The 23,908-nt window shown below is 37.1% G+C and overlaps 1 protein-coding gene across 2 annotated transcripts; it reads right to left on the bottom strand.

Moving 5' to 3' along the window:
• Positions 1-8: 8 nt before the first annotated feature.
• Positions 9-20,764, bottom strand: LOC145978385 (mitochondrial glycine transporter A-like). Of its 2 annotated transcripts, XM_083110997.1 has the most exons (9): positions 20,655-20,764; positions 13,118-13,405; positions 12,333-12,457; positions 11,464-11,548; positions 7,948-8,124; positions 7,151-7,319; positions 6,632-6,798; positions 6,394-6,486; positions 9-1,366 (listed from the first exon to the last, which is right to left on the bottom strand). In XM_083110997.1, the coding sequence occupies exons 2-9, from the start codon at positions 13,133-13,135 to the stop codon at positions 1,340-1,342; spliced, it is 861 nt and encodes a 286-aa protein (XP_082967123.1). In that variant the 5' UTR covers positions 13,136-13,405; positions 20,655-20,764; the 3' UTR covers positions 9-1,339. The 2 variants fall into 2 exon arrangements, with proteins under 2 accessions (XP_082967123.1, XP_082967122.1); XM_083110996.1 differs by lacking the exon at positions 20,655-20,764 and having other exon boundaries at positions 13,118-13,749.
• Positions 20,765-23,908: the final 3,144 nt, after the last annotated feature.

Raw genomic sequence — 23,908 nt, 5'->3', positions numbered from 1 at the left:
AAGCAAAATTAAATAGTATATTTTTATTAAACTAAGTTATTGGCTTAATTTTTATAGCATGTTGCAATATCAGATCAACGTAATCATAATATTTCTTTTCCATTCTCAATATTTGGAAAAATTACTAGCCAAAAATCTTTTAACATACACTATTACAAGAAACTGACTTACAAACACTGTTTTTCGAACTATACAGACACTAACATACTACATTTTTGTCTTTCTCTCGGCTCCTAGCAAACAGTTTATAAAATAAAATATATATGATTGTTGCGAGTATGTTGTTGTTTCAGCACATAACTAAATCTAATGCTTATTAGAGATTCATTGCTACTTGTAAACACATATGCACTACAAAAATGCAAAAAACAACAGATCTGAGGAAGAGCATTAATAATTTAATGAAACATGGTCACAAGAAAATGTTCACACTCTACAGAAATGTTCTTAATACAAGAACAAACCTAGAGCCAGAAAATTTGTAGCCAATAAAAGTAGAGAGATGATTTGAGGTTCTTTATACATGTAATTCAAATTGTGACCACATATATTTTTATGCATCCCATCACATTTGCAAGATACACAGGTATTGAATGTTTTCTATGAAAATATTTCATCAAACAGAATTTATCATGTTTGACGCTGTTATGTAGCCAGAATTATTGTTACTAAAATATACAGAAATGAGATACACAACACAGTACACTAACATAAAAGACTACCCTTCTCACAACAATGGAAGTTTAAATTCTTATTTGGGAAAGTCATGTTTCCATCAGTAAAAGAGGTATTCATATAATGGTTGTATAACCAAAATCTGTAAAGTTCAGAATATGACTTTATGTACAAGGTCAAAAGACCTTAACAGTCCTGCTCCAAACGATATCACAACATCTTAAGACATAGTAGATGACAAAGCTGTCATCTACAACATAAACCATTCCATATTTTCTTAAGTCAATTCATTTAAAACACATCAATCAAATCCAATAAAAAGCAAGGACTTATTACTTCAGTACAACAAGATTACACAATACATTTGCCATCACCACATAAATCAATCAATTTCACATCACCTCACAATACAATATCATTCAGATAAGAATAATGAGATTCCAATATATAATTAAAACTGACTTACGATGCACATTTATAATTTTCTCCTCTGCATTATCAATCATTGAACTCTTACCAAAAATTATTTTCCATCTCCATGAATGTTAAAACTTGGTGATTATATTGCGTAATTCTGGAGTTCATGCAAAACTCCTCTTGGTACAAGTACCACAATGTGATTCCAGAGGTGCTAAAACTTCAGATGCATCTTTGATGGCATTTTTCACTTCAGACCGCAGCTCCTCATTATCTGAAAGCAATAAGTACAGAAAACTACAATTAGAGACATCCACATAAATATAAATACTTACAAGAATACTAGTACGCTAAGGAAGACATTGAAATAAAAAGCTGGAAGTCTTGATCTGTGTCCAGAATAGTATCCATGCTGCAAGGAATGGTAAAGCTTTTTGTTTAAAACCCAATTACAATAATAGTCAAAGCATTGTGTGAACTGGAAGGGGGCTTACGGAAGGAAAATTTATGCAAAACACTCCCAACCCCCTTTGACTGCCTAGGGCTGGAGCAAATTTAACCCTCACCTAAGAATGTCTGCTTCAATTGATTGATTTGCTTTATTTTACTCTACTTTTTGTGCCACTTTTGGCTAAGTTGCGAAGATTGGGATGAGTGATGACATGAAATGCCCAGGCTGGAATTCGAACCCGAGACCCCTGGCATCATAGTGCGATGTGCTAACCACTCCACCACAGGGGCCGGCAATGTCCGCTTCGAGCAAAGAATGAAAGCATACAATCTCTAATTTGTTCCCCTATTTTCATAAATAGAAAGAATATCATACCTTCCAAGTTGGAAAGGCAAAGTGTAATTTCGACTTCTGGACACAATAAGCATGGGACAGATTAATCTGTACTTATTGGTATAGGTTGATATAGCCGTATCAGTAAAATTAAGGATAAGTTTACTGATCCAATATATCAATAAAAAAATCTTGTAATTCAGCTCAATAGTAGACAATTTTGTTTTAATTTTAATTAATTCTCTACTTTTTTTTTTTAGGAAATTTCTAAAAATGCAGCTTTTTTTTTGCATTAACATTAAATTTTAGATCAGTATTGGTTATAACACCATTAAGCCTTGTTTCCATAATATGAAAAACTCAAAATGCTGGAAAGGCAGTAATTTATTTTATTATAAAGCAAACTAAACTTAACGTTTCAACCTTCTAGCAAGGTGTTCTCCAGACACTGTACCAACAGGCGCGTCGCCTGATAATGTTCGCATGAGCACGTGAACACTCATGTATATGTTCTAAATTACGTACATATTAAATGCACACACATATATTTATTCGAAATAATACTTTTTTGATGTTCGAGTATACACACACAATTTAGTCTGATACGACAACTTTCAAGTCTGATAACTTTTTTAGATAGTTGGTAACACTGACTCCCATTGTGTTCCACGGTTGCGATGAACACAATGGCTGTGTTGTGTGTTGTGAACTGGCAGCTAAGGAGCTGTTGGCCACTATACCCCGAAAGTGTTCACTGCCCTGTGCGAACATTGTGGTGCGAACCCTGATCCAAGCGGCAATACTTCTTACATTCGGCACCAGGGCGCAGCATATACAGGCACGTCTAGGAGGACTCGAAAAGATCGGCCCTACATAGTTGCAATCTTTAGTGAGAAGTCTCTAAACCTGGCGGATTTTAAATTCCAGTGGGCGCTAAAATTCACGGAATAGTGACGAGCGACTTTTCTTTAGAAACTAGTCTGCAGGAGTTATAAACTTTGAAAGATATTATGTATGATTTGCGCATGTGCGTCTAAGGGCAATTCAGACTGTGCAACTTCCTTTAGTAATCGACGTTTTTCATGCCAAGGAAATAACTCTTACCAACTTAAATTGCAAAGGAAAGTGCTGACTACATTCACATCAATTCAACGCGCATTTTTCTGGTAACTATACTCATAATAGTATGGGATCGTATGGCCTAAATAGTTGTTACCGAAAAAAGTTATCAATTGATATTAGTAAATCATTTTTACTATTCTCTACGTTATTAGAATATGCTTATTGTAAAGAATAAAATATAACTTTCAGAAAAGTAGATCTGTATTTTTGCTGCACATACATTTTCTTTTTTGAAGTTTGAAAGTTGAAATAATATATGCATTTAAATTATCACAATTGAAATTAAATGCATTTTTAATGTGCATATAAACGCACATACATTCAATAAACCTGGTGTAAGTTGTTCCGCACAGCATTTTTTAAAAATACATTTTGTATTTTTCACCAGCAAATTTGATTCAGCGATTTTTAATTAGCGCATGATGAAGATTTAGAAACTTCTGCGTTTCAATTGTTGGCAACACTGCTGATGTAAAAGAACTTCGAGGGGGAACGTTTGTTTTGGAAAGATCAAGTACCGTTAGTTTTTCGGGGCAACAAAAAAGCCTATGCTCTTTGGCGGCAACGGGTAAAGGGCGATTAGTGTCGATGTCGAGAGCAAGATATCTATTGACAAGGGGTTGGGTGAATTTATTTGCACTGGCTTTCAGACGTACGTGTGTGTTGTGCCGTGTGTATGTAGTGTAGTGTTGTGTTGTGTTTTGTACACTATGAATACTGTTAGGAGTTTGAAAGAAAAGTAATTTTCGCGATTGAGCGAAGCAGAACGAACTCAAGTAAAAAGGATGGGCCCTCACCAGCCGACCTCTACATTGTACAAGAGGTAAGTACTCCCAAATGCGTTATTAAAAGAACATTAAAAAATTACTGGTACACGAAGTACAATTGGTTATGTGGGTGCAACGTTGTGAACGCGGAATTTTGTTTTCCTTGTTTATTGTTTGGAGGCGGCAATTCATGGACAAACACAGGACACAACCTTGGCGTTTGTTACCATTTGCACATGCGACTCGCTTAAAAAGAGACTGCATCTGAATTGGAACGATTCGTTTCGTGCAATGTATAAGATCAAGGATGGTAAATATGTTTAATTGATTGATTTGGTGCTTTAAGTCCACTTTATGCACAGTAAGGCTAATCGGGACTGGACCTTCAGTTTCAAGTGGGATCAGAACCACTGTGTGCCTCCACCGGGTTTCGAAACGGAACCCCTCGCTTACAAGGCGACGAGTAAATATGTTAATGACAACGACAAACAGATGTTACTGTACGCTTTAAATTGGTGGTTCCCAAAGTGTGTGCCGCGGCGCCCTGGGGCACCGTGATTAGCTTACAGGGGCGCAATGAAATGTTTCGATATTTTCACTGAATCGTTAGTCAATGCTATGAATGTTTCAAATATCTGCTTATTTAGTACTTTTTTTTTACATATAAAATGTTTCTGAATTTGAAATACGTGTTTAATTTTTAACTTAAGACAAGCAATCTTACAAGTAACTGAGCGTTGCAAGTGTTAGAGAGGGATACATTCTGGGCGCCGCGGTAAAGTATTGAAAAAACTAAGGGAGCCGTGAAGCAAACAAGTTTGGGAATCCTTTCTTTAACCATAGCTAGGAGGAAAAATACGAAACACTAGGAAAGAAGGAGTACAAGCAATGTCACATTGACTGATACTTCAATCACAAGCATCACAACCGAGTTATTGTGGGCGGGGCGAGGGGACATTCTGTACAATACCCAAATATCTTAGTATACTATATACAATTTTTTTTCTGGACTGGACGCGTCCTCCTCTCTGTCCCGCTAACGATGCTCATGCTTTCAATGACGAATGAATGTCGTCGGTTAACATATGATGGTCGCTGTAATAGAAAGTAGATTGCGAAGTATGATAATCTTGTGTTATACATACCTGAGATTGCATGTTATACTAATTTGGTTGCACTAGCCATCACTAATTGTAAATAACGTAATTAAAAGGGTGTTAATTGAATAAAATAGTATTGTATTACTTCAGATATAGCGTGATTTTGGGGGGAAATTGTTGAAAATAAGTTGAACTGTTACTCTTACTTGTTCAATATTGAAAATAAAGTTACAAGGGAGAGTAGTAAATCTCCAATCAGTATAAAAAATGTATTGTGAACACCCGTATGTGAACAGCACGCGACGCCACTGTGTACCAAGTACAAATGTAACAAGGTACAAGAACATGACGATATATATATACAAAAATACTCCCCTCCAGACTATTAGAAAGTAGTTCTGGAACAATCTAGCAGGTGGCTTTCCCTTGTCAACTGTACTTTCACCTGAAAGAGAATGTGGTTGGACTCGATCTCACGCTCTTTCCTTCATTTTTCTTCCTTCTCTCCTCTTTCTCTCTTGTCCTTTCCACTCTTTCTAACACCTTCTTACATTCCTTGTTTAACTTCAGCCCCCATTCCAGTTCATTGTCTTCTTCACCTTACTTCTCTATTTCCTTGGCCTCCTTCCATTTTCTCACTAGTATTCTCTTCTCCCTATCTGCTTAGCCTCATCCCACTCTATGTCATGTCCTGTTTCTCTCGTGTGTTTAAATATCGCATTTCTCTCTCTTTAAGTCTTACATCATCCCTATGTTGTTTCAACCTGTCTTTCAGCCTCTTTTTCATTTCTCCTATGTACACACACTGACATTCTTTACATTTCACTTCGTAGATAATTCAGTCCTCTTCTCTGTTTTCCTTTTTCTTGTTTGCATTCTTTGCTATTCTTAAGATGCTTCGCCCTCCCTTCGTGTAAGTTTTAATGCCCGCTTTTCTAAGCACTTTGCATATATTTTCTGTGGTGTTCCCCATACTCCTTATTCCAAACCTCCTCTCTTTTTCTTTCTCCCCTGCCCCTGCTCTTCCTTCTGTTTATGTCCAGTCTATCCTCCTCCTCTTCTGTTGTTGTAACTTGTTACATTTGTACTTGGTGCAGAGTCTGAATACGACCTTGCTAGAAGGTTCAAACTTTAAGTTTATTTTATGTTTTATAATAAAATAAATTTCTGCCTTGGTCAGCATATTGAGTTTTTCATCAGTATTGTCCAAAATTTCATATTGGTTCATCCTAGTATTTATTATACAACAGAATAATAAAAACTTAGTTGCTTTAAATTAAGGAACAAATAACTCGTTCATTTGTATACTTCAAATTATAATTAATAATACCAAAAGTTTGGGAGAAGGAGAGGAGAGAGAGAGATTGAGTGAAAAGAAGATTTCCATTAAATGCTGTTGCACAAACATACCAGCAGCTCAGATAAAACAGAAGTGAGAGTTGGTAAAAAAAATATTTTAATATTGAATTGCATGAACATGAATTATTTCACCCATTTCTTGGAAAGAAATGTAGGAAATGACCATTACCTGCTCATATACAGTCCATGCCATTGCTGCCATCATGGTTCTTCGAAGCATCCTGGGAACCAGGCCCTTGAAATAGCCTTGGACTCCATGCTCCTGAAGGAAGAAAAAAAGAACGATTTAAAATTTCACCTTTAGTAACAATGTAATTATGCACACAAGGTTAAAAATTGACCAGATTCAAAATAAGAGGCCTGAAAACAGGTCTCGTAATGATAGTGCGCATGAATGAAGCCCTTACCTCACGAACATGAACCACCACGCTGCAGAGGTTGGCAAACTTGTTAGGAAAGAGCTGCATTTTCGTTTTGATGACATCTGCAGGTTGAGTGACTGCTGAGGCCAGGAGCCCAGCCACCAACCCACATGAAAAATGTACTGGTGCAGCAAAGTCCGAGTTCAGCCATTCTAAAGACAAAGGAGAAAAAATCATTAGTATTTAGTAAACATATTTCTATCAAATTAAGTTATCACAACCTTTGTACAAAACCTTGAACTTTGGAAATACATACTGAGAAATAATACAAATTTTGAATGTAATGTAATTCTTTTAGACGGGAGTTTGTGCTCCAAACATAAATGAATCAAATAATTTATTTCTTGAAGCTCTCCTGGTGATGAAGGATGATGTTTTCTCGAGATATCACCCAGGTGATTTACTGGATCAAATGATTTAATGATCACAATGAGTGATTTATTTATCACATCACAACTTAAATTAGAATAAACTTTAAACATCCCTTTATGTAAAAATACTAACCTTTAGGTACATATTTCTTTGTCTGGGTGTAGAACATGAAGTACAGGCCAGAGAAAGGAGCATCTCGAATGAGGGTGGGTACCAAGCCACAAGACAGGCCACGGACGCCTTCTGTCTGGTAGATGATCTGTAGTGCTTTCATCACTCCATGGTACTGGTACATCCCGCTCTGCAAATAAAGTTCAACCTTTAAGCACAAGCACTTCAGGAATCATTCAAATATCACTTTCATTTCATAATTAGTAACATTGTAATTATGCACTCTTGGTTAGGAATGTAAATCTATTTATAAATTTTCTTCGTTGGTAGCTATAGAATAGAAATCTTCATTTACTATGGAGCAAGGTTAAATCTTACGCTACTCTGCCATCTAACTATGGATTCATCATGCTAAAGTTTGCCTGCTGTAACGTAAATTATTGATTTGCTATTTTAATGAGTTTTTTTCTGCCACTTTTGGCTAATCGCCAAGCTCAGGATGAGTGATGAAATGATGAAACTCGCAAAGAACACCCATGCCCACACTGGGATTTGAACATGGGACCCCCTGGCAACACTGTGCTAACCACTGTCATAGACATTGGCTCAACACAGCATTAAATATATGTAAGTGCCTATCACACATGCTTACATACAAAAAATAAAACCAAAATAGAAAATTATGCCTTGTATGCAACTATTCTTTATATGCAGGGTAACCTTTTTAAGTTTCAAGCAATAAAAGCGATTCACATTAAAATTTGAAGTTGAAACGATCTTACAATTAGAAGTGACAGATTAAGAAGTGACGTATTTACCTCATATCTGGTCTTGATGACTGTAATTGGAATCATGCACACTCCGCTCATGGAGCGTGCCAGCATTCCCAAGCCAATTGCTGCAAATGGTCCTGGGTCTCCAGATGTGTAACGGGACTTCAGATAATGAAGAGACGAAAAGTACAGGCCAACTCCGGGAACACACCTCGTGAGCGACTAAGAGGAGAGAAAATGCAACTGTTGGAATTCATCTTTGTACACTTTCAATTATTATGCATCGAACTGACAAAATAATGATTTTGTCATTGTCTGTAGACCAATAGATATGGTTCCTTATCAGTTTTATGTTCTACATTTTCTGAACACCTTTTGCTATAGAATAAAGCTTTTAATTACTGCTGCTCTCTATGTTGCAAATTTGTACACTCTTGTTTAGATAAAGTGGCACATCATTCAACAGTCTAATCCTGTAAAGTGTGCCACTTTATGTGAACAGGAGTGTACATTAACCAATTGATCTATTTTCAAAATACATTTCAATAAAGTTCATTTCATTAACTCCTAATTCTAAAAAAAAATAATCAAAACCAAAAAAGTACCTGAATATGTTTTCACTTTTAGTCCTTTCAAACACAATAACTTACTCTCATTTACTGAATTGTGTCACAAGATAAAGTTCACTATAGTGCTCTTCTATGTAAAGAGAAACATACATGCAACACTGCAATTTTAAACAAAAGAACTGCCTTTGACTATTAATTTAAACTAAATGATGACTTAAGTGGTCATGCAGCTAGACACATGGAAAACTAAAAAATTGTTTTATCCTGACAAAAGACATGCTGTATTAATTTCGCTTAACACATAAAAGAATGAACTCCATCTCCAACATATGAAATAGAGAATATTCATGCTACAATCTAATTGTTAATTCTTCGATTAAGGCACCATAAATCTATGAAGAATGAATTAAATACATGTCAGAAATCGTAATGGATAAGCATAAAGCGCAGGCAAACAGGTTGTAAGCAGGGTAAATCCAACATGCAATATTTAATGCACATCAAAATTAAATTAAAATTTGGAACAATAGTTTTTATTTGACAAGTAAAAAGAACAAGTTTGCTCTCTCATTAGTACTAGGTGTTTGTTCTCCAATCTGCTTTGTTTATCAATGCTCTTCTTAAAAGTTAGCGTAATCACAGTTGGATATTATTAAAAAATACAGTAAATGTTACTATTAAAGCAGGTTTCTCTATTCTTGTGCGTATCTTTGTAGTGTAAGCTTGAAAGGTTCTGGAAAACCTGGATGAAATGTTCCCACAAATAAACACCACTTTAATAGTAACATATACTGTATCATTTTGTAGGTCATCTCCCATGTTCATCAATCCTGTGAGAAGGGGGGGGGGGATTAAACAACCCACACAAAATACAACAATCATCTCGCATGCAAGGTAGCAAAACAGAAGCTAGACAAGTCCATGTTCCAGATATGGCAGGAATTTCCAAACTTTTTCATTTCACGGCACCCTTAGGTAAAGGTCAAAAAAAGGTAAAGTGTTCCCCTGTGCTTAGCACTACGCCATGAAGGCGTATAGGGGGTGTGGGGGTAACGCCCCTCACTTTCTTGATCCGGTCGTGAGTGGGGGTGATGTGATCAGCATCACGCCCCTGACCGCCTTTACCCCCCAGGGTTTCCCCCAGGTACCCATGTTATTCGACGCTCGGTGGGCGCCGGGGCTGCTTTCACCGTTAGAAAAGTTCCCGGATTTGAACCGGCCGGGGATCGAACCCGGGACCTCTAGCATGGTAGTCAGACGCATTACCGACTGAGCCACCGTGGCACCCTTAGTGTTTCAATATTTTTCCACGACACATGTAGGCCTATCTAATGCTTCAATGTTCACTTAAGTGCGGTTAGGTTGCTTGCCTTAAGTTAAAATATAAACACCTATTTCAAATTCAGAAACAATTTACACGTAAAAAGTACTAAAACTATGAGCAGGCTAACAAGAAAGTGTCATTTCAGTGAAAATATTGGAACATTTCGCGGCACTATAGGGGGAGGGGGGAGGAGTACTTGGTGAGCACACATTTCGGAGTGCCTTAGGCTCAATCTCCACCACCGGTAAAAAGAAATTTGTTTCCGGAAGATGAAGGAAGAGATACTCCAAATAAATGTATTGTTAGAATAAGTATAAGTAAAAAGCACTAGTTAAACTTGTTATTAAAACAAAATAAGGCAAACATTACTTAATCCTTGGTACAACAGTCCAGCCCTTGACCTCTCCAACGTGAACATTACAATTAGAAAATACATAGCGAACAATGCTAAGCATAGTGCAAAGTCATAAGCATGCAAAGAAGCTAACATGCCATTTCAAGCTTTAGACCCAACAAGGAATTTTTAAGCACAGAGTTGGCACTTTGTTCTTGCTTATATACCTTTCATTCACATTTGTCGTAGTGGCAGCCTCGTGGCCATCAGGTATGGCTTTCGGAGCTCCAGAAGTAGAACAAGAACAGTGTGGACTTACCCTAATCAAATAAGTGGAAAACTCAGTCAGATAAGGAAGAAATTATATCAAATTCCAAATTCTTAATAATAAAAATGAACGTCACCTTGGCAAAGCAGCAGAGGCATATTTTATGTTCCCGACAATAATATGTTTTCCCTTCGAGCGTAAATTGTGTGCAGTTCACGAACTCTTTTACAAACTTGTTGGTCTACATGGGAGAATAGTCGGTGCAACATGCTACGAAGCCAGAAGCCCTAGGTTCGACCCCAGGTTGAAGCATGGATCCATTTCGTCACTGATTCTCACTATCATGATTAAGCAGAGGTAAAAAAGGGAAATAAAATAATTGAGACTAAAAAAAAAAAAAAAAGATTTAAATCCTATTTCTCTGTTGAAAGGTAACAATTCAATACTAACCAAATTATTGGAGACAAGTAAAACACATCAAGCTATTCAGTATGGTGTGTCAAAGCACAAGATTTCTTTTTCTGGCTAAATGTTGAACTGCAATAAGAATATGACCAAACTAAACCATTTTTGTAGTTTCTGACAAGTCAATGTTATAATTCTCTTCAATATGAATGGACTATTTTCATACTTGAATGTACAATATATTGGAAATTTCAAAAACAACAATGTCCAAATCAAACCAACTATACAACCCTAGGTCAGCAAGGACAAATAAATACACAGAAATAAAAATACCAAAAAAGAAAAGTCATGTTCCAAACTAGAACAATCAATCAACATACTGACTGAATAGAACAATCAAATTAAGAGCCAATATTGATTTAATCTGAACTTGGCCAGTGTATAGACCCTGATGAACAAAGGATTGATCAATGCACGAAACTATAAGGGGGGGGGGGGGGAAATCATTCTTTACACTTGAATCTCTCTTAAAATATCACATCCTTGCAACCGAGTCGTTTTCTGCTTCCAACAAACATCAAGGTGTTAATATTCCCTGAAGCAAGCTGTACCAAGGTGAAGTTAAATATGTTTTATCCCAATATGACCAAAGAATACTTACAGGGGTCATGCCCTTCCACAAGGCAAAAATGTGTTCATGGCGAAGGATGTGGGATACGATTGTGGTCATTCCACATGCTCTTGGTCTGAAAGGGGAAAAAAATACACAATTATCACACAGAAAAAATATCGGGAACGACTTGAGATGACCGAACCCCTCTCCGATTATCTTCATATTTGGCATACTCACTAATTGAGGCCTCCTAATCACGAATCTGAAGTTAAAATTTGTCGGAAACTTCTAGAAATTGCAAAATGAGTGAAAATAAGGTGTTAGTTTTCGGAATGGAAACCGTAGATTTTCGCATTTTTTTTTTGTTTCACAAGCAAATATATATATTCTTGATACTACCACGACACCAAATTTTAACTATGTTTGCCTAACCTAACCACGTGCCAAAGGTTCGTGGGGCTGGTGCCAATGGTTCGTGAGGCTAGCGTCAATGGTTCGCAATTTCTAGAAGTTTCCGACAAATTTTAACTTCAGATTCGTGATTAGGAGGCCTCTCAATTAGTGACTATGTCAAATATGAAGAAAATCAGTGTGTCATCAAGTCATACCAAATATCGCCATTATATTGTGTGTGTATTAATATGCACAGGACAAATAAGAAAAACCTATATTTTTTTCTTGTAGGCCAAACCAAATTTGTGATTTCTAAAACTTTTAGTGTAAGTAATTGGAAATTGCGCACTTACAAAAGATTAATCGCAATTGAGTTTATTTACATTTGATATTTTATTTTGTTGTCTCTCCTACTTTGTTGTATATAACAAAAAAAAAAACTAAAAAAATATTAAAAAGTTTATATTTTAATACAGATTGGGCAATGCCATTTCATTAGATAGATTTCAAAGACATAGACATACCCTAATGTTGCTGCTGCGGCTGGTGGTGTTTGAAGTCTTGTTTTGACCAAGTCCAAAGGTTGGAACAGAATGGTTGAACATGTTCCAGAGAAGGAACCAGCAAGGAATGACTTCACAATTGGATACTGGAAAAAAAAGAAATTCATCTATCAATATATTGTATGGGACTCGCATCAAAGCTAACAAACTACTGTGCTACTGTAATAAGAATGAATCAATATAATTATGTAATTGATGAAAGAAACCAGATATGCCTAGATATGCATTCCTAGGCAATTACAGACCAAGGGCATAAACCAAACAAAATCTTTCGGAGCAATGTCACAAGATACATTTTACTACTGTTGCTTTGGCGAAGCCTTCCTCTCCCACTGGTCGAAATATTCACCTCCAGCAATAATAAAAACTAGATAAATAATTTTTTCAAGTCCAAATATGCATTTATGTATGGTATTTAGGTGTATACTAAATGTGATTACCCCCTAGAAAATATTCCCGCCTCAACCCCCTTCTTATCTGGCGCCAACATTTTTGCCACCTGTGGGCCTGGGAAATTTGTGCCCTGTCTGTCTGAAACACACCATATTAACAGCCTCAGTTTTATTCCACCAAACTAGATTACAAAGAAGTACCCTATGCCCCATTAATGAATATATACCTAGAAAAGCCATAGATTCGAAATTTCAAGGAATTTGTTTTGAAAGAAAACATTGCATTTTCCATTTATGCAATTCTACCAACCAAGCACTTATATGACGTACAAATATATCAAATTATTTACTCACGTTAGCAACAATATCCATCTTGACGTTTTGTTTTTCCTTCCACGTGCAAACTGGCAATGTGGCTAGATGCAAAAATCTCCAAGTGAGTAGTTGAATGCGTCGGGCAGTTTGCGAAAACGCACTCCAGCAATAGTAAGTAAACAGCTCAAAAACGGCAGAAGATAAATCTTCTCTCAAATGTTCTTCTTACGTATCAGAGTAGTCAGAATAGTATATGGGATTCTCTCTGCAGAGCAGCAAGCACATCTTCCAATCTCCTCCTCTTGATAACATGAAGACTAGCGTAGGCTGCAACAACGAAGTCAGTTTTTGAATTTCAACTAAATACACAACAAGGATGATTGATTTTCTCGCACACACTCCTATTTTGGCAAGCTATTTAAATGAAAACACAATGTTAATGGGTTTTAAAACACACACGGTTAAGTCCTTTTCTTAGCCAGTTGTCGTTTCAACGAAGACGAGCTCCATATGGAAAGAGAAACTGCGAACCTTAAAACAGAAGTCACTAGCAAAATATGCCAATTGTCAGCACCAGAGGGCAGTGAAGTACACAATCTCTACTGCAAATTACTGTCCACCACCTGCGAAGAAAATACCAGCCCGAATGCTGTGTTCTTTCTTCCGTCGACTAGAAATACCCACAGATCCGTGTCATGGACACGTTATCAAGGTCAAAGTGCTGCAACTACTGATAAGAGCTGAAAAATGAGCAGTCTGGCTGCATGACATCATCGTGAAGCTGAGGCAGCGGTCCATAGCTATTGCCATGCACCAAAATCACTTTCGATTTGAGACAGCTAAAAATATCACGTTGCAATTGGTCTACTGACTGTTTGCTGACTAACATGACTGGATGGATTATTGTTTTCCACATATTTCTTTATTTCTCAGAAAATCGAAAACAGCACGTCAGGGGAGTAATACGCAATCTCATTAGAACTCGATGATAAACAGTAATTTAAACACGCAGTTCCTCTTGTTTTTATGGATTCTGTTTTTCATCTGTGCTGATTCGAAATCTCCGATCTACAAACCTGATTTATTTCATATGTTTGTTTGAACTTTACTTATTTGTAATTTATGGTTATTTTTCGTCAGTTTGTCCTTAGATTTCTAATTTACGACGATAAGAAAGGATACTAATGAATTCTTGAAATAAATTAGAACACACGCCCAGAACATCCATGCATATTTCTTTACTGATATTTTCATTTTCTTTCAGCAGCTCTGAATCACAGATTGCCCATTTAGCTTAGTCACAACAAAGCTGAGCTCTTAAAACATAAAGAGATTGATTGATTGATCGCAACGTGAGCGTGGCTACTACAGTAGCCAATCCACCAATAATCAAGAGGTACTGGGTACGATACCCGTTGCCGGTGGAGGCATATAGTGGTTCGGATCCCACTTTAAACTGTAGGTCCAGTCCCGATTAATAGCTTTTCTGAGGAGATATTGTTTTCCGTCAAATTTCGCAAAAATGCTTTTGTTTTAAAGGAAAATTTAATAGAGTTGTCACCACATGCAGACTGCAGTTTACACCAATAGTATTTTTACAGCTGCGTATACTACTGGAACAATTCACTAAGAAGTTGTAAAACACATCCTCACTAACAAACTAACTAACTCTCTAGCCTTCTTAAACCCGAAGGTTCATGGCTGCAGCAACACAGGCCTTCCATCTTTCCCTATCTTGAGCAAGATCTATATACTCTTTTCCATCCCTACCGATTTCCCTTAGGTCCATCTCAACGTTGTCCCTCCATCTTCGTCTTGACCTTCCTACAGGTCTCTTACCATCAGGTTTCCCAACAAGAATCCTGTAAACTCCTCTTTCCTCTCCCATTCGTGCCACATGACCTGCCCACCTAAGTCTTCTTGATTTAATTATTCTAATAATATCTGGACATGAATACAAATTATGTAGTTCTAAATTATGTAACCTTCCTCACTCACCTGTCTCCTCATCCCTTTTAGGTCCAAAGATTTTCCTAAGGATCTTATTTTCAAATACTCTCAATTTATGTTCCTCTTTCAATGTAAGGGACCAAGTTTCACATCCATATAATACTACAGGCAAAATTACTGTTTTGTATATTTTAACTTTTAGTTTCTTAGATATTAAACGAGAAGACAAAAGTTTATAAAGAGAGAAGTAACATGCATTTCCTGAATTAAGCCTACTTTTTATTTCCTCTTTAATATAATTTTCATTTGTTAATATTACTCCTAAGTATTTGAATTTGGAGACAATGCATCTCCTTGTTTTAACCCATCATGAATTGTAAATTTGTCAGACATATTAATACCCGCACGAATTTTACTTTCTGTTTCACTGGTGCATATTTTTATCATACTAACAAGCTTCTTAGGTATTCCAAACTCTACTAATATATTATATAATTTATCTCTTTTGACCGAATCATATGCTTTTTTGAAATCAATGAATAGCTGATGGACATTTTGATTATATTCCCACTTTTTTTCAAGTGTCTGTCTGATGTGAAAAATTTGATCTGTAGTTGATCTGTTACGTTTAAATTCACATTGATAATCACCTATAATTTCATTAGCATATGGTGTTAGTCTTGTTAAAAGAATGTTAGACAATATTTTGTATGTTGTTGAGAGTAGAGAAATTCCACGGTAATTATTGCAGTTCATTTTATCACCTTTTTTAAACACAGGAACAATTATGGATTCTTTCCACTGTTGAGGGATTTCTTCTTTAATCCATATTAAACAAATTAATTTATGAATTTGACATATTAATGAATTTCCACCATATTTAATTAACTCAGCTGGTATTAAATCAATGCCCGGTGCTTTGTTATTCTTTAGCCTTTTAATTGCATCTTGAACTTCAGTCAAGTTGGGTTCTGAAACTAAAGGTTCTGCTGTGTGGACTTCATTTACTTCTGATTTATCTCCTACATGGACATTTAAAAGGTCATTAAAGTAGTTCTTCCATCTATTTAGAATATCGCTTGGGTCAGCTAGAAAATCACCGTCTTTATCTTTTATCAAGTTTACTTTAGGTTGCCACCCCTTTCTAAATTCATTTACACCTTTATATAAATCTCTGATATTTTTATTTTTGCTGTTTGTTTCAATTTCGTTAATTTTGCTTTTCAAGTAATCTCTTTTTTTACTTCTAAATGTGCGGTTAACTTCTCGCTTTATTCTACCTATTATAATTGTTTAGATTTGTATCATCAGAGTTATTTAACCACCTAAGTCTAGCCTGATCTCTTATTTCTATTAGATTATGACATTCAATATCAAACCATGGCTTACTTTTTCTTGGTTTATGGTATCCTATACTTTCTTTAGCTGCTGATTCTATTGCATTACGTATGTGCTCCCAATTCGTATTTACGTCTGTCTCAGTTATATTTTCATCATCATTTAAATCCTGCAAAACATCAAATCTAATGACAGTTTAATTTGGTAATCTTTCTTAATTCTTTCATCAGTAAACTTTCCTGTATCAAATTAACTAACAAACAAATAATATATACCTAGGTATATATATATATATATATATATATATATATATATATATATATATATATAAAATTGATATTTATTTATTTTCTTTTACTTGTTTAAAAGAAAAGCTTGTAATTCGAGCGCAGAGAGCAAAAAAAATCAATATCTTTGCAAACTGGCAATGATGTTGTTTCAATAGGGCGCCAATACTTTCGAGGGGTTCGCATGCATCCTTTATTACAAGTAATTTTCAACGTTTTCCGTTCGGCGCACCCTTCTATCAGCGCCCGGGGCGACCCCCCCCCCCCCAGCTACGGCTCTGCCCGGTGGAGGCATATAGTGGTTCGGATCCCACTTGGACTTAAGAAACAAACTCAAACAAAACTCCACTATGTGTGGGGATCGTACAAGGGAAAGGTCATGGTTTATCGTAGAAAAGTGTGGCAAGTGTAAACTTCTTTCACTGCTAACGTTGATATGCGTTGTTGATTTGTAGAACAACGATAGAAGAAACAGCATTCGACCCCCAAGCACTTGGAAACTGAATATGATACGCTTGGTTAGTTTATTCACACTTCGGGTTGACCTCAACGACGAGAAAGGCGTGAAAACTGTCAACTGTTTTCTTCTCTTTTTAGATAGTTCTCTATGAACTCCCACAGTCAATAATAAAGGGTGATCAGTGGCGGCGATTGGGTCCCAAAACTTGGGAGGGGGGCAAGGTGCCAAAACTAGGGGGGCAAAGACAGTATATTTCTCTTTGTAGATAAGATTTAGCATAGTGCGGGGGCAAAAGTGGCGAAAATTGGGGGGCAACTGCCCCCCTCGCCGCCACTGAGGGTGATTAATATAAAACTAACACATTTCTTTGCCGTTTTATTGAAACAAGAATACCTCGAAATTCTCCGAGTTAGTTTCACATGACATCTGGGAGATTCATACATCCTCAAGAGCAGGGCCGGATTAAGACGAAATTGGGCCTGATGCTTGAAATCTTCGGTGAACAATAAACACAACGGCGTTATAGTTATGTCACAGCGCAAAGAATAATAGTAACTGTATAATAAGTAATGCTGTGTCTAGGCCTCCGAAATTGGGGCTCCAAATTTCATTCTAAGATTTATTTTCAGGTTAATATAGCAAAAGAAAAATGTTCAGCTTTCGGAAAATTCTCGTCTGTTTTCATCTGGGCGTATTTCAGGAATGGGCCTGCTGCATCATCAATAGCACCCACCTTAATCCGGCCCTGCTCAAGAGAGTACGCAGCTGTGCAGAATTTGGGAGCTTTCGTGGCTGAAACTGGCTCAGTCATTGCAAGGATACAGTACGTTGTATCATATTTTCATGGTGTTTGTTGAGCAACTGAATGACACGAGCTGCATAAAGGCTAGAGCTGAGTCAAGGATATTTTCAACAAGACGGCGCCACATGCCATACATCGAACAAATCCATGGAGCTCATTGGAAGTTTTTTGACGACAGGATAATTTCCAAGAACCTGTGACCACCGAGATCTTCGGATTTGACAACACCGGACATCTTCCTATGAGGTTACTTAAAAGACAGAGTTTTAGCCACACGCCTCCAGACTTTGGACGATTTGAAGCAGAACATTGTACACGAGATCAATGGTATTGACATCAGCGTTCTCCAACGAGCGGCCAGTAACATGGAACGACGTGTTGCGTTGTGCTTGGAGCAGCAGGAAGGATATTTTCAGCAGTTGCTGTAGAGGTTAATAATCTCCCAAACTTACTCTATATTTGTGACATAACAAATTGTATTTTGCAACATTCTTGTTGAAATAAATTAGGAAAGAAATGTGTTAGTTTTATGTGAATCACCCTGTACTACGATAATGATTATCACTACAATAATGTACTATGTTTTTTTTTTTTACGGAATTCGATGTACGTAGCTACAAGTTGTGAAACAAAAATACCTACAAAGCAGTTTCCTTTTACATAGAAACAAAAAAAAACTAAGTTTGTTTCAAGTCGAACCCGGGACCCCTTGATAAAAATACTACAACGTTCTCACTACGCCTTTGGGGAGGCCCCGAACTGGTGCATTCATGAATTGTGTGTGTGTGTGTGTGTGTGTGTGTGTGTGTGTGTGTGTGTGTGTATGTATGGATGTGTGTGTGTTTAATTGCATTTCCATGACCTATAAACTCATTAAAATGACCCGTAACAGTTGCTGATTTTTTGTGCTGCCCTAAGTTGATAACTTACTTTGCTGGTGACCACAAGAAAAAGTAGAGAAAGAAACATCAAACATCCGGAGTTCAGCATTTTATCGAAGCCAACTGTGCTCGCCACGTGAAAGAAATGTGACTGCATCCCCAGTTATGGACCTTCATCGCTCGTGACTAGAGAATGCTATACTTGCAGATAAGGTTGGTTTTCTGCTAGGGGAGGAGACACTTCAAGTGGAAAAACGTACAAGGTTCTTAGCGTAGCTGAGTTTTCCTCGACGATTTTTATATTCTTGCATGTTACCAGCGACGGTTCAGAGAAGGGCAGAAGGGGCAATGCTCCTCCCGTCAACCAGTCCGCCCCCATTCACTGCCCCCCGCAAACAAGTAAAACTAGATATACATAAATGCTTTTGTCGCACAAATGCTCATTTTTGGATGGTATTTAGGTGTATACTAAACGTTTCTGCTCTCCCAGAAAGCATAAAATTATAGAAATTACTCTTTCTTTCTGTACTCCTCAGATACCAGGAGATTAACAAAATGCCTTAAAAACACATATAAGGTGCAAAGAGAAGAATTAATTAAAATAGTCATGGAGAATTTGCCGTGAAATATTTGTGCATCCCACTGTACAGGAGAAGAGAAGTCTTACACAAACGCGAGAATTCTAGCCATGCTAGAAGATGAAAGGGGTAGGGGGTGTTAACAAGAGAACACTTGACGACTTGGCTGCACGACAAGTTTTTTTGTTTTCTTTTTTACAGGGATGGAGCAAGAATCTTGAAGGTCGTTTCGTGTCACTTCCATTCTATTATCTATTAAAGCTGCTGGGGGTCTGATAAAAACTTCTGAACTTTGACATTTGCTGATGTGTAAGACCGCACTCTGATTCTCGTATCTCTAAAGTTCAATATTTAATTCTCTGTGGAATTCCGAGTTATTGCGAGAGAGGGATACTAGAGCTTGAAACGACTCCATAGCAACAAGCATGGTTGTGTTTAATAATTAGCCTCGAACTCACTAATTTCAGAGGGAAAGCTGAATCTGACTATGTAAGCGAATTTCTGCTGGGATTTTCCTCACCAAGACTTCAGTCTCACAGCTAGATGGCTCTGCTAACACACGCACACAAAATGAGATTTCGATGTTAACCTATTTACATGATTGCTTTGAAACAGAAATTACTTGTAAAAAAATTACAATTACTTGTCCAAAATATTTTATTTCTAGATAACAGTACGCAAATTGTCCCGCACATGTTCAATGATTTTATATCTACTAAAAAGAATGTCCCGGTACCCTTTATAGCCGCTTGTTATTGCGACATACGCGATATTCATTTCAAGGTAACCATAATATACAAAAAAAAAAAAAAATACTGAGCCATATCTATACATGAACCTACGTTCGTGTACACATACGGTATATAAGCATTCACAACTATTCACCTGTATCAGTGATTTACACACACAGACTATACATTTTCCGAACACCCCTCCTAATTTTTTTCATCAATTTATGGACGATAAGGCGCTATGTATGACTATACCCCCACCCCCAAAAATCGACCCTCCAAAGGAAAAATTCGAGACAAACACTTTATCTGTATGGGGCAGAAGAAGTGTTGTTAATGACTGATTGAAGACAATATTCGCAATGTTTTCAGTTTCCAGATACAGTTTCATGAGCCTAAATCAAGTCTGTCTTCAATAATACCTGTGAAATTCAGTGAAGCTACAATATATTCCAGTTTGTTGCAAGTAATCTACGAGTGAGAGAAAATGCATCATTTCACTTAAGTTGTAAATCGTGTATGAATTAAAAGGTTCATTTAATACGTTACCTAGAGCATATTGTAATGTAATTTCTATCATCCTTCTATTATCAGAGCAAGGAACGTGTATGTAGTACTAGATGCGTAATGTGTAATCCTTTCAATCCCTGGCATCGGACACAACTGTTTGGAAATGAACTGTCTGAAGTCTCCTTTATATGATGTGCCCTGTGACGCCATGGAAGGGTATTACGTAAGCCATTAACTCGCTTGCTCACAGAGAATATCGAGTCACTGGGAGACGTACGTACACGAGTTAGTTTAAGAATTTGAAGGTGGCGTAATACATGTGATTGGAGGGCTAGGGAGGGGAGCAGTGTAACTAACTTTCTTGATGAAACGTAGTTGTTGCTATCCCCTCGATCTGCTTCGTTGTGCATTGACTTCTCAATTTTTCCGGGTCACTGGATATTAGCTTTCAAGATATTTCATCGGTTTACTTAGTCGCTCAAGGTGAATGGTGGGATAGTACCTTGAACGAAGGACATTTCTCCTTGTTTGCTGCTCCCCTTGCCTACTCCTGACAGTTAACCTAATTTATTCATTTAGGCTAACAAGGACTATATAGGTGAATGCTGAGTTGCGCTTACCTCTTCTTGACCACTCAGCTGGCTTCATTTGTAGAGACTCTTCATAAAATAGTTGTACAATCATAACGGAAAGAGTTATTGTGCGATCTTATAATCTCAAATCAAACCCAAATCTCATCTAAGCAGTGTTGCACCTACTAGGAGTTTCCTTATGGATATGACCGCAAAGGGGATTTGTCTTGTTTGCGAGTCACTCCTAAATTTTGATATATTTTCCTGCATTCCTCGGCACGGCACTGCATCTGTCTGATTTTGAATTCGATACCACATGGCTATTGTCATCTATATAGCCTAGCCTTCGACCTATAAACGACGAGTATAAACTTTCTAACAGTTTCAATTATTGTAATTCTAATAGCTTAAGCTGACACACTAGGTTGTTTTGGCAAGTTCTGTTTAGTCAAAACTTCCGCATTCTTAACTACATATTTCCTTATATAGCTCGCTTCGTTTCGATATGGTGATGGACTTTACACTGTGACCTCAATATATATATATATATATATATATATATATATATATATATATATATATATACGTATAAATGCATGTAGCAACCCGTTCCTAGCGCATGCACCCCGAAGGTCGCACAGACAGAACGGAACATTACATCAGAAAACGTCTCCTTTTTGTCTGCCTTGTCACCAATCTTCCTTGCTCTTTTTTCTCTGTTTTTAGGATTTTGGAGCAAAGGCCAAAAATGCTGTGTGGAAATTGCCCACACGACTCGTTTTATCGCCAGTGTCGTCAATTCCTAACGCAATGACGTCATCCGCAGTTTGAAGAAATGAAAGTCAAGATTCTTTGCGCAATTTTTATCTGGGGAGAAACTTTTACGGCCAAATTTAGCAGCAGAAGATGATGCGATGTAAGGGTGGTGTGACTTGGAAGCGTTTTGTTCTTGTTTAATTTTGTCCCCAGTTGCTGACGTAGATACACATGGCGGAGAGCCGCAGAGAGGAAAGGGTACTGTATCCCCCCAAGGGAGTCAGTTATGACCCTGCCACAATGTGTTGACCTTGACTAATGCACTTTGCCGACTTCTCTGCTTCGATTCTTGATATCCCAGCTGCATGGAAAAGTCTTGTTGATTTTTAATGAATGATAAGGAGAGAGTGGATTTTTGCCTTACACAGAGGCGTCTCGTGAACGCATGCTGCGCATGCGTCAATTGTGGGAAAAATGACAGCTTGCTCTGGGACGACATTAATGAGCATTTCTACATTCTAATTTCTTCATATAGGAGAAGTATTTATTTTACACGAGAGCGCTGAACTAAGCTTATATTACATTTCTTGGATCTGAAGTGAAAGAAAGTAATAATTCTTTTCCCACAATTGTTGCATGCGTCACTTCAGATCCAAGAAATGTAATATAAGCTTAGTTCAGCGCTCTCGTGTAAAATAAATACTTCTCCTATATGAAGAAATTAGAATGTAGAAATGCTCATGAATGTCGTCGCAGAGCAAGCTGTCCTTTTCCCCCACAATTGACGCATGCGCAGCATGCACCGCATGCGTTCACGAGACGCCTCTGGCCTTACATAATTATTTTCATATTTTTTTACTTACTCTTGCACATTCTAGAACGTAATCTCTTGTTTTGTGAGATCCCTTCATCAATTTAATCTAAACAACCCTTCATCGGAATTAGCCAAAAATGATAGAAATGCGACGCAAAACTTAGAAAAGTACAATCGGTGTGTGTTATGTAACGTCAGGATGCGCACAACTGCCATGTTTGTAGCCAATTTTATTTGTTGTTTGCACAAATATCCAACACGTAGCGTTCGTTACATCTGCACCAACTGCACGTTTGTTGTAAATCACGAATGTCTGTGTTGGTCAGGCACGTATCTAGAAATATGTTTCTGTGGGGGGGGGGGGTCAGAACCAAGTGTGTTAGGAATAGTAATAATAATGTTTAATTTAAAATAATTAAATTAAATCAAATTAATACTAATTACAATACATAAACTAATATTATTTTACTATTACACGATTAGGTAAAAATACTGCATAAGAATCGAGATGTAACAGCGCATATTCATTACGTAGCTTACCTGTAGTTAAGATCGGAATAATTTACATAAAGAAACAAGTGTCCTGGCAATTAAATTAATGTCAAATAGACGAATAATTGAATATTTATCGAAAAACAAAAATTACATTACATGTAGTTGGAAAAAAGTAAGTTTCTGATTAATATTTTATGCGTATTATTTTCAGTAGTGTAAATAAATCTTCTTTGTAATGCCATTCAAAGCCGTATGATCCCAATATAATCCTTGCCTTCTAAAAAGTTCAGAGAAAATTCATAACCATCGATTATGCAACAAATGTTAATATGGGCCTCCCCCATGGCGCAGTGGTAGCGTCATTGCCTTGTAATCAAGGGGTCCCGGGTTCGATACCCGGTGGAGGCACAAGTGGTTCGGATCCCACTTTAAACTATAGGTCCAGTCCCGATTAGCCTTACTGTGCATAAAGTGGACTTAAAACAGCAACTCAAACCAGCAAACCAAACCAAATGTTAATATTTTCATTCAGTCTTTCGGGGGTCAGGACCCCTGAACCCTTCCTACATATGTCTCTGTTTTCCAAAGCCGTATGATCCCAATATCATCCTTGTCTTCTAATAAGTCCAGAGGAAATTATGCCACAAAAAAATGCT

Source organism: Lepisma saccharinum, chromosome 24, assembly GCF_977018435.1.
Source record: "Lepisma saccharinum chromosome 24, izLepSacc3.1, whole genome shotgun sequence".
In the NCBI taxonomy this organism is placed as follows: Eukaryota; Metazoa; Arthropoda; class Insecta; order Zygentoma; family Lepismatidae; genus Lepisma; species Lepisma saccharinum.
This window is presented reverse-complemented; position numbering and strand designations above follow the sequence as displayed.

Coding starts and splice junctions, on each gene's coding strand:
- LOC145978385 (XM_083110997.1), bottom strand. Junction 7,320..7,947: donor TCATCAAGACCAGATATGAG/GTAAATACGTCA, acceptor CTTTATTTGCAG/AGCGGGATGTACCAGTACCA. Junction 6,799..7,150: donor AAAGAAATATGTACCTAAAG/GTTAGTATTTTT, acceptor CTTTGTCTTTAG/AATGGCTGAACTCGGACTTT.